The following is a 22,808-nucleotide window of genomic DNA, read 5'->3' as shown; positions in this document are numbered from 1 at the left end:
TCCCCCACCAGAGGGAAAAGACCTCGTCTATTTACCCCATCTATGCCAATCGTGATTTTATAAACCTCTGAAAGGTTACCCCTCAGCCTCTGACGCTCCAGGGAAAAGTGCCCCAGCCTATTCAGCCTCTCCCTTTTAGCTCAAACCCTCCAACCCTTACAACGTGTTTGTAAATCTTTTCTGAACCTTTGCAAGCTTTACAACTTCCTTCTCATAGGAGTGGGACCATTGTTTGGTAATGCATTGGTGTGGCAAATTGGGTGGCTTTTGACGCTGAGCTTAGGGTAAGTTTACCCTCCTTAGTATTTGGTTGGAGAAAACCAGTTAAGACTGAGTAATGGAACTGTTTCTAGATGAGGTTTTGAATGTGCAAAGTTTCTAGGCTTTTCCAGACAAGTTAATGAATGTGTGTGAATGAGTTCATTACCTTGAGTGGTCACTTTTTATTCATATTTTGATAGCTACGTGGGAAATCTCTCCAGAGACGTGACAGAAGCTCTCATTCTTCAACTTTTCAGTCAGATTGGACCATGCAAAAGCTGTAAGATGATTGTTGAGGTATGACGACTTGTTTTAAAGAAATAAAGACTGTCACATTTATTAATTGAAAGGATGCATCTTTGCATGAATTGATTAAATCCCAGTGTTAGTGATAAGAGGAGATGCAGGAAGTTATCATTTTCAGTTCGACTTGAACATTATTCAGAAACTTGGATGGTAATATATGGCCCTTGTAACATGACAAAAATAAAACTTCTGTCCACTTAAGAGCCGTTGAATTTTACATTGCAGAAGGAAGCCATTCAGTCCATCGTGTCTGTTCTTGCTTCTGATAATTGTGATTTGGAGGTGCTGATGTTGGACTGGAGTGGACAGAGTTCGAAAAATCACACAACACCAGGTTTATTTGGAAGCACTAGCTTTCAGAGCGCTGCCTTTTCATCAGGTGGTTGTGGAAAAGGCAGTGCCTCGAAAGCTAGTGCTTCCAAATAAACCTGTTGGACTATAACCTGTTGTTGTGTGATTATTAACTTTATTTCTGTTAAAGTTATCCAGTTTTATCAGATTGTAACCTTTGGTCTCGCTTGTACAGAGCATTCTTTGCATTGCAATTTGAAATCTTGAATAGAAGAATTGGGAGAATTTTCCACACAAACCTAATATATTGATTTCCTTGTCAAAGGATGGAGAGCAATTACTCATGAACGTTTTCCATCTGTGTCAAATTTTCTTGGTTCACCCTGCCATGCCTGTAATGTCACCCCTGTCCTGAGCATGTTTGTGTTGCTAGCTTGTTGCACATCGGAATGTAGGCAATCTGACATTTGATGAGAGTTGGTCTTATCCATAGAGTCAGAGCTGTACAGCATGGAAAGAGACCCTTTGCGCCAATTCATTTATGCCAACCAGTTATCCTAAATTAATTTAGTCCCATTTGCCAGCATTTGGCCCAAGTCCTACTTAACCCTTCCTATTCATGTATCCATCCAGATGCCTTTTAAATGCTGTAATTGTACCAGCTTCCACCACTCTTCTGGCAGCTCATTCCATACACGCACCTCCCTCTATGTGCAAACGTTGCCCTGTAGGTCCCCCCCTCACCATAGTTTTGGACTCCCCAACCGTGGGAAAAAGACCTTGACTATTCACCCTACCATGCCCCTCAAGATCCCTATAAGTCTATATAGGGTCACCCCTCAGCCTTATCCATGGAAATCTTTTGGCGTGCCACAACTGGTCAGGGGTTAGGGCGAAGGAAGTTAAACAAATGTTATGTAGAAGTGTCTGTGTCAGGTGAGAAGCTGTCAGGTTTGGCTGTGCTGCATGCTATGTAGGCTTGCAAAGGAATAGTCCCTGTGCTTGCAGTAGGTAGCATCATATTCAGAAGAGAAGTAAAGGAAATACTAATTTGATTCTCTGCCAGAGTTTCTGACTTGCTCAGTTCAGCTGACATCACCAAATCACAGCACTTTTGAGATATGTTGAATTTTTCTTGCTTATTTGCTTTAGCATGCTCCACGGCCCCGACAAAATTCCTCTTGAAATAATTAATCTCGTTTTGCTTCCCTTTCCTAACAGACTGGCAATGATCCGTATTGCTTTGTGGAATTCTATGAGCACCGGCATGCAGCAGCAGCATTGGCAGCGATGAATGGACGGAAGATTATGGGTAAGGTAAGCTATCATCTCGTGCAACGGTGAGTTGTAATTGCAACGTGTGACTTCACCCTTTTATGGGTTCTCCCTTCAAGAAAGGAAACCTGCATACCGCAACTTCTTTTAAACTTGAATAATTCGCACATCTCCCCTGTCATCTGTAAAACATGTCTTTTCATTCTGGAAAAGCGGCACGATTGCCTCTCTGGGCCAAGCATGTTTCCATGTAAAAGGAGCATGTTTTTTTTATTCCACAGGGATGAAAATTGAAGCTGAAAATGCAAAATAATTGTAATCAGAATTGAAGCCACATTTGGGATTTGAAACAACGCAAGAAATTTGTTGTTCAAGCCAATTTTTATTATGATGTGCCAAAAGTGTAGTAACATTTTGAGGAAATAAATTGAAAAAGAAAATTGTTGCAAGTCTTGAGTGTAAAAATATGGAAAGGGAACGCGTACTTTTGATCGCAAGTTTTCTGATAATTACAATTGGCAGTCTCATTAACCCCAAACAGAAGTAGTAAAACTGAATCAAATGTCATTTTTCAAAGTAAACGCAGCATGATTTTGCTATGTTGGTGCACATTTAAGTTGGAATCTTAAATTCAGAAATGGGATTGTTACTGAATGCGTTACAAGGCAATGAATCTCTGAGCATTTTCCATCATAAAATGACTGGATGTTAGTCTGGCCTTTATTTTCACCGTTGTGAATAGAGTTGTATGTACAACAAAGTTTCTCAACTAATCTTTGTCTTTAACATGAGAGATCAGTCCTTGATTTGTTTGCTACATGTGGTACTGGTGTTGCTGCCAACTATGCCAACCTGTTGGATAACCTAAAAGTAAAACCTTTCACTTAAAGCCTCACTGTTTAGATTGTTAAAGGTGTCACCAGGGGCTTGCTTGAGCGAAATGTTGCTTAGTGCTGATGAAAAGATGCATGTGAATACTGAAAATCTGGATGAGAAAGTGAGAATGCACCAGTGGCACAGTACATCAGAGGACAAAGTTAATGGAGTGCTCAAAAAGACAAACCTTCCAGGAGTTGCCATGCACAGCTGCAACTCTGTTCAGTGTATTTTTGGCACAGTGTAAGCTCAATCCAGTGCTCTTGGCAGAGATAGTACAATTCCAGTACTTGTGGAATGTGCTACTGATCAAATTTGTTCCTGGGGATGAGGGCATCACTGGCTGGGCCAGAATTTATTGCTGCCTGTGGTTAACTTGGCAAAGGTGATGGTGAGCTCCCTTTGTGGACCACTGCCGAAGGACCCATAATGAGATCTGCATGGAAACCAAAGGAGGGTACTCGCAAGTTGATGCCAGTGAAGCAACAAGTGTGCTTAGTGTATCAGTCGTTAGGAAAAATGCAATTGATGTCAAGTGTAATTCTGATGTATAATATTGAATCTTTGATTTGGAAGGCAAGACTTGTTGGCAGTTGCAGCAACCAGCAAAGCTATCTGTGAATAGATCAATGATTTTACGCATGCCTATATTGTTACAGGTATCGATCCAGCCACTTCATAATGCATCCTATGTAAATAAAAACACAATCTGAAAAAACTTTAATGCCTGTCCTGTGATGTTATATGTCTTCAGGTTGAGGTGTCACAGTTAGCTGTAATGTCCTTTGCCCCACATCCTGCTTCTTCAGTCTCACAAATGCATTCAGCTACACACCACAAAACAGTAAGGAACCATCTTTCTAATTGTGATAAATACAATGTAAAAATTGTATGCTAATGGTCCTCACATCCTATCTGATGGTAGAATTGCTGCTGCCCATGTGTTCTATGTACAAGAGAACATTCAATACTGCGTCTCCATCCTCTGTTGCACAATGGGTGCCTTCTCTTAATCTTTGTCAATTTGGCAATCTTGATTATTGTCATTTGCCCATATTGACGATGATTATAATGTGGCAGTCATGAGATACCAGCCTTGTAAAACAAAATTTTAAATCATTGCTGTGTATATAATGGTTTATGTTGTCCATTTATTATTTATTAAATTGGTCCCTCGGCAATGTTAGCTTTGCAGTGCACTCTAGATTAGCTGCTGCTGTAAGTTCACCTAAACTGCAGTTCAGATATTATTTGCACCAGTTAAATGTGTCAAGTTTCAGTGAAATGTGAAAGAGGGCAGCAATTAAATTTTGCAAGTATTTAACACTGTGTGGCGGGGGAGGGGGAGAGAGAGAACTGAGCTAAATAAAGGCAATATCGATGCAGACTAAGATGCAGTTGGTGGATGTATGATACTTGATTGAATAAAATTGGCTATTTTGTTCTAACCTCTGAAATAATTTTCAGGAAGTCAAAGTGAACTGGGCAACAACTCCAAGTAGCCAGAAGAAAGACACAAGTAGTAAGTATTGCCTTAATATTTTCCTTTTGAAACTCAACTTCATTCAGTTAGTGTAGCAGGCCTTTTGCAAAATGTTTTTGAGGGTGCAGCCATTTGTGATTGTAAACATTTTCATGTCAATCCTGCATTGAAACCCAGGCAGCTGGAAGTGAAGGCATGGACCAGCATCAAATGATTAGGGGTTCAATTTATGTGTAAAGCATTCTATTATCTGCTTATTTATAACGTTATTGAAACTCAAGTGGCAGAAATCTAGAGATAGCATAACAGACTTGCTGTTTTGCAATTTCTCAGTAGTATATTTAATATCATCTGTTAGCCAGAGTCCATGTATGAATTCAAACCATTGATTCTTTCTATTTGTGAATTTGCCACTTCACATATGGATCTGAAATTTAAAATGCTTCAGTGAAAAGGTTGGGATTTTTATTTTACTTTGTCTGACATGCTGTTGCCTCCTGTGTTGACCTCTGAACTCAACAGCTTCACTCATGTTAGATCAGAAGAAGACAGCTTTTTCCTCAGTCCAGAAATGTCCACTTCATGAAGAAAAATATTTTGCCTTGATGGATGCTGTTGGCATCAGACCTGCTGAGTTTTTCCAGCACTTTGTTTTTGTTTCAGATCTTCAGCATGCACAGTTCGTTGTTTTTAGTCTTGTGTTTCTGTACATTCTCTGACATTGCGAGATTTCATAATTTCAGCGTTGTCAGCTTTTCTGTTAAACTGGGAGCCAATGGTTTATAATTTGAATTTTGAACAGATCATTTCCATGTATTTGTTGGCGACTTAAGTCCAGAAATCACCACAGAAGATATAAAAGCAGCATTTGCACCTTTTGGAAGAATATCGTAAGTACATTTTCGTGTAATTTGTTTGCAGTTTGGACTAAGTGTTAAATGACTTTTCAAGCATGAAGCATTATTTCTTGATCCTTTTAGTCTTCTGTTTGAATTAATGTAGTGACGTCTTCACCGTCATCTGAAACCTCTAACTCTCTGTTAAATGTAAGAGAATTGAAAGCAACTGCATTAACATAAGCAAGCAGATGCTCTCAATCCACTTTGCTCAGCAGTACTGTATAACAGTTGGTCCATATATGGCCGGTTCACACCTGTGAAAGAAATTTTTATCCAATATTTTCAATGGAACTGCACTTGCAGTTTTCATTTAATAAACCACTCTGTGGTTCAAGTCACTGGAAACTGTGAATCTGAAAACCCAAACTTTTTTTTAAATCACTTTAATAAGAAAAACTTCTTCTGAAGTTTCAAAAAATATCCATTGCTTGAAAGTTGTGCACAATTCTTTCCAAGTTAAATTCTATTATCTCATGTGAGACAATGAAAAATAATAGGAGCCACTTGAACTCTTGAGAAAGTTTAATCTTCAGTTTAATTACGTGCTGTGTTGCATGTAAGTCATTGATGAGAAAACAAAAGTCTACTTACTTTTGTGAATGCAACTATTTTTGAGCGGTTGTTTGAAGGAATGTTGAACTTAAAATAACTATTTCTAAGTGTACCCAATTTTTTTTTCTCGATGTAAACCAGTTCGAAGTATTCTTTTCGACTTCAGAAAGAAGATGTCAATCCTTAAATGGCTTATTTGTAGCTCACTTGCAGTTTAACTCCTCACAGTTCATTTTTTAGATATTCCATTTGCACGGAATAATTTGTAAAATTCCATTGCATGAGATTTGACAAGTTTCTGCAAATCTCTTGCACCGGACATTATGAATAGTTTGTACTGAAAATGTGAATGATCCATGTGCGCTGAGGGTCAGCTGTCTTAACCACCTCCTTTCGTGCCATGTTGGCTAATAGGAAGGTTGGCTTCAACCAGATGTCATTGACAGTTTAACAGCTGGTGCTGAATTATTTTTTGCCACTTCGAATATATTCTTTCACTTGCATTATGATATGAATCCAGTTTATATTCCAGAACCTTAAAACTTGAATTTTGGTTTTAAAAACTGTTAGTTGTCTCTAAACGTATCTTTCATTTCTGAAGATGTTAGTTAAATGTGGTATCTTGAGGCCCCCTACAATTTTGTTTAAGCAAATAATGCAGTCTTTTTATATTGTGTTCATGGAGTTAGAGGTTGCAGATTGTGCAAAAACCATTTATCTGGTGTAGTCTTGCAGAAGCTGAAAACAGTAGGAAGCTAATGGCATACAGCCCTGTTTACTGTGTGAGGGCTGCAGAAGCTGGTTCTTTAAGTAGATTTCTGAGGCTGTTTATTTTCGGGTGTAAGTTTGCTCGCTGAGCTGGAAGGTTTGTTATCAGATGTTTCGTTACCATTCTATGTAACATTATCAGTGAGCCTCTAGTGAAGTGCTGGTGCTATGTCCCACTTTCTGTTAATGTTTAGATTTCTTGGGGTGGGTGATGCTATTTCCGGTTCTTTTTCTCAGAGGTCCAAATCAATGTGTTCATTAATAAGAGTTCGGTTGGAATGCCGTGCTTCAAGGAATTCTTTTGTGTGTCTGTTTGGCTTGTCCTGTGTTGTCCCAGTCAAAGTGGTGTCCTCCTTTGTCTGTATAAGGATATGAGTGATTGTGGGTCATGGATTTCTTTAGGCGAGTTGATGTTCACGTATCCTGATGGCTAGTTTTCTGCCTGTTTGTTGGTCGATTTGTGGGCTGCCATGATGCCAACAGGTCTGAGTAGTCTGGAAGTCATTACAGAGATGTCTTTGATGTAGGGTAAAGTGACTCGGGTTTCTGGGTGCGTTGTGTCTGCTTATTTAGGTTTGTTGTTGAGGAATTGATGGTTTGTGTTTATTGGGTCCCTGTTCTTCTTGAATATGGTCTATAGGGATTTCTCTTCTGTTCTTCCTAGTTCCTGCAGTGTGTGGTGGCTTGTTGAAATAATGTCCTAATGCAGCTTTGTTTTTGGGTGCTGGGATGATTGCTTCTGTAGTTAAGTATTTGGTCTATGTGTGTTGTTTTCCTGTCTACACAGGTTTGAAGTTTCGCACTGAGTGTTTGCTCGGCTGTGACATCTAGGAATGGCAGGATGTTGTTCTCTTTTGTGAATTTTATACCAATGAGTATATTATTGATGGTGTTGTAGGTTTCCGCTAATTTGTTTCGTTTGGTGATGACCAAGATGTCATCCATGTAGCGGACCCAAAGTTGGAGTTGGATGGTTGGGAGAACTGTTTTTTTTTTTTGAGTCTCTGCATTATTGCTTCTGCATTACCCAAATAAACCTAAACACATCAATAAAAAGTGGGGTGTAACACCAGCGCTTCACCAGAGGCTCACTGATGATGTTACCAAGTGTGGTGATGAAATGTCTGAAAATGAACCTTCCAGCTCAGCGAGCAAATTTACATGAAGAAACTCAACCTGAGCTACAAATCTTTACGAAAATTGTTATTTATTTTTCTCTTGGTCAGTCAAACTGTAACCTGTGTCGTGTTTTGGTTGACCTCGGATATTTTTTGCAACTGGAATCAAACATTCCAGCGCACTCAGATTCTTTGAACGGTGCATTCTGCTTTATAAAACCTTGGAATGTGACAGTTGATGTAACATACAGAAGTTGGCATCAAATGCCACAACTGCAGACTAGGCAAAGGATTTATGTTAGGCCCTTAGTTGCATGTGCCGAGTGTTTGTGGCCTGTCGGTTTATTCCGCAGATGTGAATTAAAATTTTGTTCACTGTTAAAATATTTTGGCGTCTGAAAAGAAGTTGCGTTCCTGTTAAGCTGTGAAGAATCCAAAGGAAGTGGACTGATGTTTTCACGTCGTTCCCAGTGGGCCTACATTTATGGTGTGAATTACTTTTGGATCCAGCATATCGGAATAATTTGGAGTAAAGAACTGGTGATCACATGTGAAATATAGACTTGTGTTCTGAATGATTTAACCCCAACTATTCAGTCTCAGGTAGACGTAAAAGATCTGCAGCATTTTTTATGAGAGAGAAGGGAGCTCTTCTATTGTTCTCGATAGAATTTGCCACTAGAATAGGCAGTTTGCTAATTTTGCTTATTTCAGTTTGTGGGTGCTGATTGGAACAAATTGGCTGCTTCATTTCCTTTGATTGCAACAGTGATTGTGTTTTAAAAATAACAATTGCCAACATTTCGGACGTCCTTGTGAAAGGTGTTGATTGTTTGATAAAGAAGCATCCTTTAATTTAACATGCCGATTGAGTGTTATGTTTTGCATTCTGCGGGCTGGCCCAGTTGAACACCTCACTGAGCAGTCAGAGGAGCCAAATTGTTAGGTAATAATTAGTGAGATACCAAATTGATTCGGATCATTTCCTTGGTGGTGTTTTGCAAAATCACAGATAGCGGCTGTGAGCAGTGAGAGATGTAGCAACTTGCCTGCTTTTCAGAAATTCAAATCAAGTCCATTTCCAAAGGTATAAATTCTCTTTCTTTCATTTAAGCACCTAGGTCCATATTTGATGTAGAAGCAAATCCATAAATTGCTGCAAAAACTCAGCAAGTCTAGCAGCATCTGGGGAGAGAAAGCTGCCTCTTTCGAAATGCATGTTGAGCTTTTGCAGCAATTTCTGGTTTTGTTTCTGATTTCCAGCATGCAGAGTTTTTTTTTTGTCTGATGTATAATGTTAGTTTCAAGGTTGGGAATCACGTCAGAGAAATGCCACTGAGCAGAGTATTAATTATGGCAAGCAAAGTTTGATCTTGAACAGAAACGTTAATTCGGGTCAGCAATAATTTTGCTTGGATATTTTTTGTTTCCCTTAAAGAAACGTTACCTTGTTTAATGTAACTCTGTACCTGTTATTGGCTATATTCTAAACCTTTTGTTTCCACGTTTTCTGTTCAGGTAAGTACAATATACTTGATTTTCAGTGAAACTTGAAAAGTTTTAACAGCATTTTGTAATACTGTGTCGTCAGGGCTCAACTCCTATGTTTCTTGGGCAATTTTAAATTTTTTTGAGTAATCGACTTAACGTTGCTTCAAGTTATACTCGGCTAGAATGCCTAAAACGCTGAAAGCAACAAATATAGCGCAGGCCTGTAGACCTGATAACCAGCTAATGGGCTGAAGACTTGTGCTCCAGCATGAGCCGGACCTGGGGCCAAACCATTTCAGTGCACCAACGATTAAGAAATGGCCCGTGCATACTTTTTCTTCATTAAAAGCAGGACAGCCATAATTCAGCCAGTTTTTGGATTAGTGGTGCTGGAAGAGCACAGCAGTTCAGGCAGCATCCGAGGAGCAGCAAAATCCAGAATCTGGTTTCCAGCATCTGCAGTCATTGTTTTTACATAATTCAGCCAGTTGTTATCCCAGCGGTTCGCACTCAACTGTCAGCAGAGAGGTGGGAGGTACTGTTAACAGGACTATCAAGCAGCACTTAGTGAGTAAGCTGATGCTCAGTGTGTTTTCCACCAGTCTCATGTGCCACCAGACCCCTATTACTGTCACCTTTCAGACATGGACAAAAGAGCTGAATTCGGAGATAAAATGGATTGACTGTCCTTTATGCCAAGGGTGCATTTTATTGAATGGGACATCAAAGTTGAATTCAGTAGAGATTGTATAAACTGTTAAATCGTTTTGAACCGTAGTGGCATGAAGGAAATTGGGTTTTGGTTGAAGTCCCAGGATATCATTGCAGAGGTTCCTCAGGGCATTTGTAATGGCCTTGTTTAAAACAGGAATTGAGCAGCGAGGAGGAAACTAAGCTTAATTTCAGTCATTAGGAAAATAGTGGAATCTATTATTAAGGAAAAGAAGCATGCCTTTCTGCATCCGGTGGAGTGTAGTATGGCAGTTCGGTAAGTGTGGGAATTGGAGTTATTCTCTAGCCTTAGGATCTAGTACTAATTGCTAGCTCTTCGATAACATCAACTTTTTTAGTAGGGTTTATACCCACTGCTTTTGAGCTTTCCTTTGCAGAAGTGGCATGTCAGCCCTGGAGATTTGATACAAGTTGATTTTGCAAAAATGGTTGCATTTCTCGGGTCAGAACAGATTTGTGTGTGAAATGTTATTAGTCAGACAGCTGCTCTTTCCCTAATCAGGCAGAGCTGGTTAACTATGCGATACGCATACAGACCCTGTTGCCTTAATGCGGTAGAGAACAAGGAAACACCAAAATTGGCAGAGGAGATTATGCCAGTGTTCTGGTTGAAGGATGATAGCTCCATGTTGGCATCAAAACTAATATAATGGGCTGTCTGAGAGTAGAAGAGTGACTACCATTTGGATCAGTTTACTTTGTGAGATGAAATATTGTGGAATAATGCCTGTTGATAGCCGTCCCTAGTTTTTTCAGGTTTCTTTCCACAGAATGGAAGGGTCATTTATCTCTGCTACCATGGATAATTTGTGACTGAGAGTTTGTAGCGAGCTGCTGAAACTTTGCTGGTAAATGATCTGAGGGTGTGTGTGCATGTAAGTGTGCAAATATACCCACAGTTAAGAACTTGCAACTGCTCCTGTGCTATTTCTAGACACCAGTGACGGTTTGAATATGTGTGGTGACTGACACTTCATTTGAAAATGTGGGACTGCTTTGCAGGACCGTCTGTGAAATTGTCAGTATTTTAAGCTTGATGCTTAGGGTGCTTAGTTTTTCTCTAACTTAGTCAATAACCACTCATTCATAAGTACCTCTGGAGTTGACTATTTCTGTCCACTTCCACATTTGGACCCTGTGTAAACCAGGTTGTCCAAAGCCCTGTCATGCTCACCTGACATCTCTGCTCATTGACCTTGATCAGCTCCAGGTTGAACAATGCCTTGATTTTAAAATTCTCAGCCTTGTTTTTGAATCATTCCAAGACATTGTCCCCGATTTATCTCTATAACCTTCCCAGCACCAAACACCTTCTGAGACTTCTGCACTCCCGAACAGCCCAAGTCTGAACAGTGACACCATTTGAGAGGGTATGCTTTCAGGTGGCCTGATCCTCCCTACACCTGTCCAATTCTCTACATCGCTTTCCTCCTTTTAAGGCACTTACAATCTACCAGTTTGATCAAGCTTCTTGATCTTTCTAGTCCCACCTCGTGATTCAGTGTTGTATTTTGATTTATAATTCTCCTGTGATGTGCCTTTGGTGAGTTTATTATGTTCACAATCCTATAGAAATACTGCATAACTTGTTAGGCTGTGTATAATCAACAAGGAACCGTTATTGATCTGTTTTGGCAGAGATCTGTGCAGAAGTTTCAAGTTTAACAAGAAAGTCCTGTGTCAGTGCTTTTATATGTAAGAGGCAAGTTTGTTGGATGGGTTCAAAACTCTTAAGCCGTGATATCCTCGTTAATAATTCATGTCTGCTTAAGTTGATCGGCCACAAATGATAACATTTGGTTACCCATTGAAATGCTGTATGAGATAGTGTCACCGCATCAAAAGCTGCAATTGTGGCTGGCTTATGAGATAACTGTACATTTCAGCCAGTGCTTTTTGCTGAAATCTCCCTGACTGTATGTTTCCTTCTGAATGCTGTGCACTATTGAAGTTCCAGTCTCCTGTGATCACGATAACACGACACCTTAAAGCATCTCGGTGAGGCAGAGAAATCTGTTGCAACTTGTTCAGGCGGTGGGAATTTACAGACCGGTTGGCTAGGGTGACAAATTTTCCAACTTCCTCACAACGCCTACCTTAACTTGAACAAACTCTGCTTCTGTCTTCGACAGGGACATTAGAAAATAATCACCGTTGAATGTTTTGAAGATATTCTTGCAAAGGGCATGTTTGTGATGGTTGAACTTGGCTTCCAATATCCAAAGGGCTTGAGGAGTCTTGACGCAGTTCACTTGTTGTCTTGCACAACTTTGTGTTTGTAGAATGCTGTCTGTCTGTTCCATGTCGAAGGATTCACTATAAATATGATTGACTTAGCTTCGTGACTTCACAACTTCATGCACTTGAGTTTGAGGTGATATTGTGAATTTTTGTTTTCTTTTTCTTGACCAACGTGGATGTAGTTCAGAAACAAATAGAATTCCTTTCGCAACTTGATGATGAAGTTGCTGTTGGTTAGGTTTTTTTTGGATTAGCTTTGGACATTTAACAGATTGATAGACATATTGAATCAGGACAGCAAAAGACTTGAAAAGTTGTAAGTGTTGAATTGTAAATGTGTAGTTTAGCCTGTCCAGAAGACCAGCCCATTCCCCCACAGCCCCGGACTGGGGAATAAGTCTAATGGGCATCAACTGCTTTCATCAGGTTGACCTTAAAGTGACCTACATTTCCAACACTGGCATTGGTAGTCATAGATTAAATCTTCTGTGCAGGGCACCTGGTTAGTATGCCATCTTGAGTTTTGTACAGTATTTTTTCTGTCAGAATGTTGAGTTTCTGTCGTTATTGTGTCTCGTTGCAATTGAACCAAATATTTGAGCAGCATGAGGTGCACTGAGGGTATTTGAATCATGATGTTTTATGTCTGTTGATGTAGGTCTTTGGGAAGCAGCACAGGTACTCGTTGAGAGCATGATTGTAGCACTGGATTGCCGAATGGATGTTTGTGCCACCATGTCAGACACAGTAGCGGGGTCTTTTTCTGTTCTTGTCAGGCTCATTGGGCAATGCCAAACAGAAGTGAGTTGTTTGAGACTGGGTTGGAAATTTCCCTGGAAATTGCCAGGATTGTGTGGGGAGGTGAAAGAGAGCAGGCACCCACCTCTTGTGTTAAGAGCTGTGTCACGTTGGAAATCAAAACTGGAGAATTGATGAAAGACAGAACTCACACAGAAGAATTTTCACAAATTCATGCATTCTGTGGTTAAAACTTGAAGAAATTGCTCACATCGTAACTTGATTGCTGCTTCACAACTTCCTTTAAAAGATGTGTGTGTTTGATGGGACTTTTGAGGTTTCTTTTGTGAACCTCAGATGAGACCTAATCTCTGTGGGGCCACTGAAAATAAGCCAGGTGTGAGGCTGTCTTCAAGGTGCAACTTAAGAGCAATGGGTTTCAAGTGATTGGAGCATTGAAGGTGCAGCACCTCATGTGTGCTACAGTTTGCGTCCTCAACTCTTGATCCACATAGCGTTGGTCTTTGCGCATGTGATTTTTGGTAATCTTGCATTAAAAGTGGAATCCAAATCATTTTTATACTGAAGCATGTCAAAGATGTTACCAAAACATTCGCACCTGAAGGTAAAAACCACACTTGATTGATCCGAGTGGGAGGTTTCTTTTTAAGTGTGCTTGAAATTTATCCTTGAGTTAATAAATTGCCTAAGAAACATTTTATGCAAACAATCTACAAACTGGGGAAAGGAAGATACACCACAGTTGGGTTCAAAATCAATTTCAAATAATAGGGCTCTGGTTATTTTACAGACTGTCTCTGAAGAATGGACAGGAATTCCATGGCTAACTGCAAGGGACTGTCACAGTGGATAATCGTTCACTCAGTTGTAGATGTCTTATTTCCTTTTGTCTTTGTATACAGATATAATTGCTTTTTTTCTCTATTGTGCGTAAAATAGTTCTCAATCAGTTCTTTAGTGATCTGATTCTATCTGTATATAATGCACTTTTCATTATATTGATGCTAGTCTGCGTAGTTCTTGTTAACACTTTGGAAGTACAGTGTCTTATTAGTGTTTTCACTTTCTCTGAATATTGCAACCGTTTCTGAAAATCTTAATTTCTCAAAATTTACAGCTGCCCACAGTCCAAACAGGGGGTAACGAATTCACCCTACCGAGAAACTAAAAGAATTGTTAACAGGCGATGTATGCCTTTTAATTCCTATTTTTTATTTTTCTAGTCTTTTTTCTATTTCATATACTGTATTTTTAAGAATAGGTAGAAAACTTGTTGGCAACAAGTGCTAAGTAATGTGCATGGTTAAGGAAAGCCATTCAATTAATCTTGCATTGTACAATGAATTTTTTGCTTTTTGATTTGGCCTGGTGTCTCATAACTAGGAATAGCTGCTTTGACCATGCCTAGCAGATGGTTTACATTTTTTAAAAAAAATGAATGAACTTACAAACTATTTGAGTAGCTTTTAAAACAAAGAAAAAATTCTGTAAGAACGTTAGCTAGCTCAGCTCCAGTTTGCATGTTTACCACATTAAAGTTAACAATGCTGTTTTAAATGAATGAGCAAATCAAGATGTAGTGAACTAGCAAGTGAAGACATAGTACTTAGTATAGTGGCAAAGGAGAAAGGTGCTTTGTAGAATATGGCACTCTTGCAATAAGTGGTCCCTGTATCAAAGGTGAGACGTGATGAATTGACAATAAGCAGTGTGTGTGTGTTTTGTGCGTGTGTGTGGTTCCTGTCTTTTTTATGCTTTACAGTCACCTTATTCTGACAAGAAGCCTGTTTATTTATTATGTTTAATTTATTTGTGTTGCCAGCGATGCGAGAGTGGTCAAAGATTTGGCAACTGGAAAATCCAAAGGGTATGGCTTTGTGTCCTTCTACAATAAGTGGGTAAGTTGGTCAGTGTTCGTACTAGATAATTTACTGCACACAAGTCTCTTTTTATCAGTGAAAAAGCACTCCGGTAAATCTTGAATGTACGTTTTGGTCGGAAGAGACAACGGAAGCCCTGTCACAGTGTGAACTAAATAAAAACACGTTCCAGCTAGATTGAATGTCACGTGGTTCTTGGCTTGAACAATGACACCTTTAAAGAAGCCCCAACTCCCTTATCCACCCAAACCTCTTTGCAGGATTTTGCCTTGGACCTTCGATTTCCCCCTCTGATTTTATTGTCAGCAGCAGAGCATTCAGTGGTTTTTGTCCTTTGTTAAACTTGCCTTTTGGCAAAGGGTTTAGAAGGATGTCCCACCCCTTTCAAAAAAATTAATGGAAGCCCAACACTTGAAACTTGCTCTCAGCATCCCTCTTGTCAAAAGTTATTATGCCTGATCGTGCCATTTTTCAGCTCTGTGAAGCACTTTGGGACTTAGTATTGCAGTTGAAATGTCAGAAAGACTCTCATTTCTTGTTGGAGATGCTGAGCACTGACAGTATATAAGGTTTGGGCTGATGCGCTGCATTGTGGGATGCTTATGATGGGTGAATATGCAAGGTGTTTGGTTGGGAGGTTAGCCCATTGTAAAGGCAAGTAAAGCAATGCTGATCTTTTCTTCGGAGCACCTTCTCATGTGTATTGCTGAAAGTCTTGTGTGTTGTTTGTGGTGAGTGTTTTGGTTATTGAAACTCCAGTTACTGAAACTTCGTTTTTCTCTCTCATTGCATTCAATTGCAGGATGCTGAAAACGCCATTCAACAGATGGGAGGGCAGTGGCTTGGAGGAAGACAGATCCGAACAAACTGGGCAACCCGCAAGCCTCCTGCCCCAAAGAGTACATCAGAGCGTAAGTTTAATGAGCAGCATAATGAGGTCCAACAACTCGCACTATTTTGTGTAAGGTTATAAAATCACTTTGCGAGTAAAGCAAATGTTTGAATGGCCCTGATAATGCAGCTTGACTCGAGTGCTAAGTTGTACATTTTCACAATAAGATGTGCATTCTGTTTAATGCATGCAATTTAGGGGAAATCATAGGCTTCGTCATTTCATGGGTTAAGTAAATTGTGGTGACAAACGTGTGAGATTCCAAGGCATCCTCAGCAGGCTGACTTGGTGAATGAAACTTTGGCAAGCAAAGATAGTATTTTTAAAACCTTCAGCTTTTTGTGAGTAGGTTTTTTTTTCAGACTTTACTTGATCTGTGCACTCTTTTTGTCATTTTGCAGCAAATACTAAACAGCTGTCCTATGAGGAAGTTGTAAATCAGTCCAGTCCCAGCAATTGTACAGTCTATTGCGGTGGCATAGCAGCTGGACTTACAGGTAACTACTCAGTGTCTCACATCCACGTTTTAATGCTATGGCTGCAGTGATGGCAAGATCATCTGCTGCTTGATGAGGTCTTTTATTCTTGCAAATGATTTGCACTTCACCCATCTACATCTGTGTGGGAAAAGGCTAAATGGGTAACAAGATGCTGTATTCTAACGGTGCGAAAGACCCCTTTCGCCATTGTGAAATCGTGGACCAGTTTCCATTTCGGTCCACATGCAACCTGTCAGTTTGTGCAAGGGCAAATTGCTCACCTATTTGTATTGTCTTGCTTTTATCACTGTTTAAAATATGTCACTTCCTAATTCACCCACTCGATCAGTGTAGTTGCTTTTGTAACACTTGGAGTCATAACAATTCTCATGTAGCACGAACAACGCACGTTATTATATTTCCTGAAACACTGTCAGCAGCCACTTTTTAAAATATTTTCAGTGACATATAATTTCTCCTGGCAGTTACTGCTAAATTATTTGATATCCAGGTGACTCAATTGTTTTCCGTTTTTAAGTTAATAAGGCTGAGGTGTGTTCATGCTCAAAAACAAAACTTCAAACGCCATCCCCAAATTGGGAATGGGTTATCAAGGTAAACTCTGTCTGTTCTTTAGTGTGCCCAAGGATAACTGGCTGCTACCTCCTTGTGAAATTCTTCCAATACTCGACCCGCTCACTCATTTTGAGGCTAATAAGCAGTGTTTTCCAAATACCCAAACTGCTCTTGCCGATTGGAGATGGTTCAAATTCTCTAAGTGATGAGCCCTCAAGGAATGAAACTTGGAGAGCTTGCATCAAGTAAGTCTGAGCTGGTGACTCAAACTCGAGACTCTGGTGGAAAAGGCTAATATCCAACATATTGTCTAATCTACACCTTGAACCTTGTCAACCTTAAACTCTCTGGACAAGTGGCAAGTAGCATTCATGCCATACAAGTGCCAGAGAAAGACCACCTCCAACAAGAGACAATCTAACTATGGCCCCATGTGCACTCTCTCAATCCCCCGTTGTCAGCATCCTGGGGGGGGTCACCATTGACCAGCAGCAGAATGGGACCAGCCATATAAATACAATGGCTTTAAGAGCATGTCAGAGGCAAGGAATCCTGCAGCAAGTAACTCCGCATGTGCAAGGCACTCGTCAGGAGTGTGATGGAATACTCCCCACTTGTGTGTGAGTGCAGCTCCAACGGTGTGCAATTAGATTGAAACAATCCAGCACCAGCACCTTGGTTGATTGGGATCACATCCACAAACATGGAATGCCTCCCCTATCAGCTCAGCAGTAGCAGCAGTTTGTACCAATGCAAGATCCATTGCTCTTTCAATAACTCCTTCTAAACCCATGACCACTACCGTTGAGAAGGGAAAGGGCAGCAGATCCAGGAACACTGTCCCTCACGGCACTGTGTGGGTGTCCCGACACCACTCGGATTGCAGTGGTTCAAGAAGGTGGCTCACTCCCCACCTTCTCAAGGGGGAAGTTGGGGATGGGCACTATAGCTGGCTCAGCCAGCAATGCTCCCATCCCACAAATGAAATTTTTAACAGTTATTGGTCAAGAAATACAATAAACTTAATATCTGTCTTCTTTTAGAACAACTCATGCGCCAGACATTTTCACCCTTTGGGCAGATCATGGAGATCAGAGTGTTTCCTGAGAAAGGGTATTCGTTTGTACGGTATGTTTCAGTCTTTGAACAGTTCGTATTTTGCATTGGTTTTCAGTTTCAGTGAATGAACTGAGAACGAGTAGCTGATTAAAGAGAGCAAAGGCATTTAGATTTCTATTGTATCTTGTGAGGGCTCTCAAAGTGCTTCCTGTGAAGTGAATTGCCTTCAAGTGTGCCATGCCGTAATTTATTTTGTGTACAGCAAGTTAAGAGACACAATGAGATTGAATTTTGAGTGAAACCAATTTACTTGGTTTTAATGTTAGAGGGAGGAGTATTGGACACGATCGAAGTATTCTAGATTGTAGTGGTTACATAGGATCTTTGTTGTCCTCTCTTTCAATCTAGAATGCCCTGTCACCTACAAGATCCATGGGAGTGGCATGGTGGCTCAGTGGTTAGCACTGCTGCCTCACAGAGATAGGGACCTGGGTTCCATTTCAGCCTCAGGCAACTGTCTGTGTGGAGTCGGCACATCCTCCCCACGTCTGTGTGGATTTCCTCTGAGTGCTCCAGTTTTGTCCCACAGTCCAAAAGTGCGCAGGTTAGGGCGGATTGGCCATGCTAAATTGCTCATTGTGTCTTGGGATGTGCAGGCTGAGTGGATTAGCCTTGGAAATGCAGGGTTGTAGGGATAGGGTAGAGGCACAGGCCTGGGTGGGATGATCTTTGGAGGGTTGGTGTAGACTTGAAGGGCTGAATGGCCTGCTTCCACACTGTAGGAATTCCATCTGTACATCTGAAAGCCTTCAGTCGGGTTTGCATCCCTTCTGCAAATGGTTCGATTGTCTGATGTCAAATAATGAATGAGCAGAAATTTCCTCCCAGCCAAATATTGTAGGCTTTTAACATTTTAGTGAAGATCTGTAGCTGACGATCTGGTTGGATGCGTTGTTAGTCTGTTTGTTAAGCTAGTACAAGTTTGCAGACATTTTGTCCCCTTCCTGGGTGACGTCGTCAGTGCGACATTCCCTCCTTTGAAGCGCTGCTGTACTGTTCCACCTTGAATTTATGTGGTTCTTGTTTGAGCTGTTTCCGGTTCTTATCTGTGTGCATGGACACCGGTGCACTCAGCACTGTGTAGGGCAAAGAGGCAGACAGCTCGTGACCCACATCCATGAACACCAACCCGCAAGCAAGCGTCACAACCAACTCTCCCTGGTATCCATACACACGGGCAACAAGAGCCACGAGTTTGACTGGGGCAACACAACGTTACTAGGACAGGCTCAACAAAGGATAACAAGGGAATTCCTGGAAAAAAAACAGTACTCATCCTCGGGCTCCATCAACAAGTACATTGACCTGGACCCAATATACAAAAGTGCTGCGATGGAAAACCAGAACTGGCACGAACTGAAAACTGCTCAAACAGGACCACATCAATTGGAAGTGCTTCACAGGAGCCAATACAGCACTGGCGATGTCACCTAGAAAGGTGGCAAAAAGTCCGCCAATAAACCCACTAGCTTGGTGAACAGATTGAGGCCATTGAGGCCTTTGTTTGCTGTTGATCCCATGCATTCTGTTCTGGAAACATCCACTCTGTCATCTTGTGATTGACTACCTGAGATTAAACAAAACTGTTGACAAAGTCAGTGCCTGTCTTCATGCCCCCTGTAACTATGCGATGAATAGTTTATGACCAGATTCATGCACTCTCCCAAGGCTGTCTGTTTGCACTTCTGTTGTATCCCCTGACTCCAGATCTGCTTCAACTCACAGACTCCTGTAGCCCTCATTCATACCTTGTGATATTTCCTTTGATTTCTGGTTAAATAAGCCTACACTTGAGAATTTTCATCATTATTTTCAGATCCCTTCATGATCTTGTGTTTTTTTTCCCAGCTTTGTAATCTGCAGTCTTCCAATGCAGTTACACACCTACAATTCTAGAATGCTACTTCACTATTTTAAATTACTCCAACCACAGACGCAACTGTCCACAGCTCTGGAACTCCCCCTCTAAACTTCGTCTTGCTGTATCTTATCACCTGTGAGGCACTCCTTACAACAGACCTCGAGATTGTGGTTGTCTGCTTTAGTATTTATTTCAGGGGCGTGACATGATATTTTGCTTGATGACCATGCTGTGAAGTGCTTTGGGATGCTTCATCTCATTAAAGATACTCCTTAGGTCTGTGCAAAGACATGAATTCTTTAGTAGGGCTTCCTTTCCGAGAACAGATGTGGCACAGATTCTGGATGGGACGTGAGATTTTGAGACCACTTAGGAATCCACTTCAGGCAACGTTGACTGGGGACTTTGTCAGTGGCTCTGTAGATCTAGGCTTAGTTTGTTTACTTCACTTACAGAGCTTGCAGTACATTTAACTCAATGGGGGGCCTCCTAATGAAATGAATTGCAGCAAAGACTTGGCAAGGTTGTTAGTTGCACAGCGCAGCTGGGTTTAGTTTCCTGGAAGAGTCCAGATATGTCATTAGAAAAGGTACCGGGACCACTCCAGAATTGTATTGCCCTGCATATTGTGTTATGTTTATTGAACGAACATTTGGTTTACTTGAGCAGTGGAAGCCCTATTCCAGTGGTGACTCATCATCTTGCTGCATCCTTTGTATGAACTGTTTAAATCTTGGGATCTGTTTATCTTGTACAATTCATCTGTTTTTAGTTGCTGAATTTTGTCAAATACAGCTGTTGTATTGGCCGCTCAGCTTCCTTGTGACTTCCTGAAAAATACTTGCTGCATATTTTTATTCGCTGCTTATATCCAAGAAAATATGTACTGTACAGCCTGTGTGGAAAGAATGGATTTTGTCTGTTTTGAAGACTTCGTTTTGACCCTTCCGATGTCTTTGTAGTGTTGACTAACTTTAAATTGCATCTAAATTAAATACGTGAATAACGAAGAGAATTGGTAGCTTTGAATAAGTGTTGACTGTGCATCATTGAATTCAAATGTATGTTTTGATTCTGCCACGTGTCAGAAGAATTTTTAGCGTAATTATTCTTGGCCGTGCCGATCTTGGACTTGAGCAGATTAGTGATGTAAGACGCAAGACATTTTTTTGTCCCAAACACTAATGCCATGAGTTGCTGCACTGCAGTTGAATCACTGGTGGTTAATGCGTGAGTTGAAGCATTTTTGGAAGAGCATTTCTGTAAGTCGGCACAAGCAATTTCCAGAACCTGAAGATAAATTAACAGTTCAGATATTTGTCGTTTCAGACCATATTGTGATCTTGGCAAACTACTGTTGGCACTACAATAAAACCATAACGTAATGATTTAAAGGCAAATCATGTGGTTTGAAAAGCTGGACTCTTGTGTTTGCTAGTTGGAAAGTAAAAGAGAGTTTGTTATTTTTAGGAATTAATTTGTGGAGGAAGTACTGTTAGGAGAGATGGCCAGAATTAATGAGGATCTGTCACTGATGAGCTAAAGTCCGTGAGAGTTGGCGCATTGCGAATGAAGTGGGGGGGTCAAAGTCGACTGTTTATCTGATTGGTGCAAGTAGCCTAACACTTGACCAGCTTTTACCAGCACAATAACATGTCAAGAAACTTCCACATGGGTTGATTTTCTTGCTCTTGTGAAAGCACAGCCAGTCAGGCAGCATCCAAGGAGCATGAGAGTTGACGTTTCGAGCATAAGCTCTTCATTACGCTCGAAACGTTGACTCTGCTGCTCCTCGGATGCTGCCTGACTGGCTATGCTTTTCCAGCGCCACCCTTTTTGACTCTGCCCTGCAGTCCTCACTTTGTCCTGGCTCTTATGAAAACCTAGTGAATGAGTGAAAGGGGTGATTTTTCTCATGCTAAAGAAAGAAGCAGTGACTTGTCATACAATAGGAAGGAAAGCTCCGAGAAAGTATCAAAAAGCTGGTCGGGCATGTAATTTATCAGGCAGTTCGTTACTAGCCAATTACAAAGTCTATTTCTAAGCTTATTGTTGAAAAGTGATATCTACTTTGTAAGTGGATGCCTTGTTCTGGCATCATGCTTACTGTGGTTCTCTTGTGACCCGAGAGTAAAACTCAATCTGCAGTAATAGTCACCTGGAAGTCGATATTGATCTATAATCCTTTTTTGTTTTGCTCTGTGTTTTCTTAGCTTCTCATCACATGAAAGTGCTGCACATGCAATCGTCTCAGTCAATGGAACCACCATAGAAGGACACATTGTCAAGTGTTACTGGGGCAAAGAGACGCCTGATGGAATGGGCCAATTCCAGCAGGTAAGTTTCGACTGATGAGCTAAAGTCCGTGAGAGTTGAGGCATTGCGAATGAAGGGGGTCAATGTCGACTATTTATCTGATTGGTGCAAGTCGCCTATCACTTGACCAGCTTTTACCAGCACAATAACATGTCAAGAAGCTTCCAGATGGGTTGATTTTGTTTCCCCCACTGTTTTAAACACCTTGAGGCTCGTTGTGCCGAACGAATGCTTGAAGTTGTGCAGAAATTGGGTAGCCGTCTCCACTATTTTGTTACTTGGATGGTATTTGAGAGTCAATAATCATGAGAGTTAAATGCTCTGTATTCTTAACATGTTTTTGACCAAGGGTGAACTTGCTTCAGGTGGCACCACTTGATTATGTTGTCAGGCAGGCAGTGCCTTGTTCATTGATAGGTTGCACTGGTTATTACAGCCACACTGAAGTTAAACATCTACGCTTTGAGGCTTGCGGTCTGGAAATCTGACATTGGAACTGATAGTCAATTGATCAGGAGGCAAACAAGTCTGGTGTCATGGTTAAAGTAAAATAAAAATAGACAAAGCCCGCTGAGGCATTGATTGGTTTGTTTTCACTGTACACCACTGGAATTCAAGCATCGTCATAGCCTC

General features: G+C 40.8%; 1 protein-coding gene across 4 annotated transcripts in view; it reads left to right on the top strand.

Moving 5' to 3' along the window:
* Positions 1–22,808, top strand: part of tia1 (TIA1 cytotoxic granule-associated RNA binding protein) — a 41,025-nt gene that overhangs the window by 14,692 nt on the left and 3,525 nt on the right. For 3 of the 4 annotated variants that reach the window (XM_072554284.1, XM_072554281.1, XM_072554283.1), the window contains 10 exons: positions 462–558; positions 2,080–2,175; positions 3,764–3,853; positions 4,477–4,531; positions 5,295–5,382; positions 14,875–14,950; positions 15,735–15,843; positions 16,226–16,321; positions 17,923–18,007; positions 22,073–22,196. In XM_072554284.1, the coding sequence (XP_072410385.1) occupies positions 547–558; positions 2,080–2,175; positions 3,764–3,853; positions 4,477–4,531; positions 5,295–5,382; positions 14,875–14,950; positions 15,735–15,843; positions 16,226–16,321; positions 17,923–18,007; positions 22,073–22,196 (831 nt within the window). In that variant the 5' untranslated portion in view covers positions 462–546. The remainder of the gene's footprint in view (positions 1–461; positions 559–2,079; positions 2,176–3,763; positions 3,854–4,476; positions 4,532–5,294; positions 5,383–14,874; positions 14,951–15,734; positions 15,844–16,225; positions 16,322–17,922; positions 18,008–22,072; positions 22,197–22,808) is intronic. The other variant, XM_072554282.1, reaches the window with a different exon arrangement.

Source organism: Chiloscyllium punctatum, chromosome 35 (genome assembly GCF_047496795.1).
Source record: "Chiloscyllium punctatum isolate Juve2018m chromosome 35, sChiPun1.3, whole genome shotgun sequence".
Classification (NCBI taxonomy): Eukaryota; Metazoa; Chordata; class Chondrichthyes; order Orectolobiformes; family Hemiscylliidae; genus Chiloscyllium; species Chiloscyllium punctatum.
Note: the sequence above shows the minus strand (reverse complement) of the source record. Positions and strands in the feature narration are given on the sequence as shown.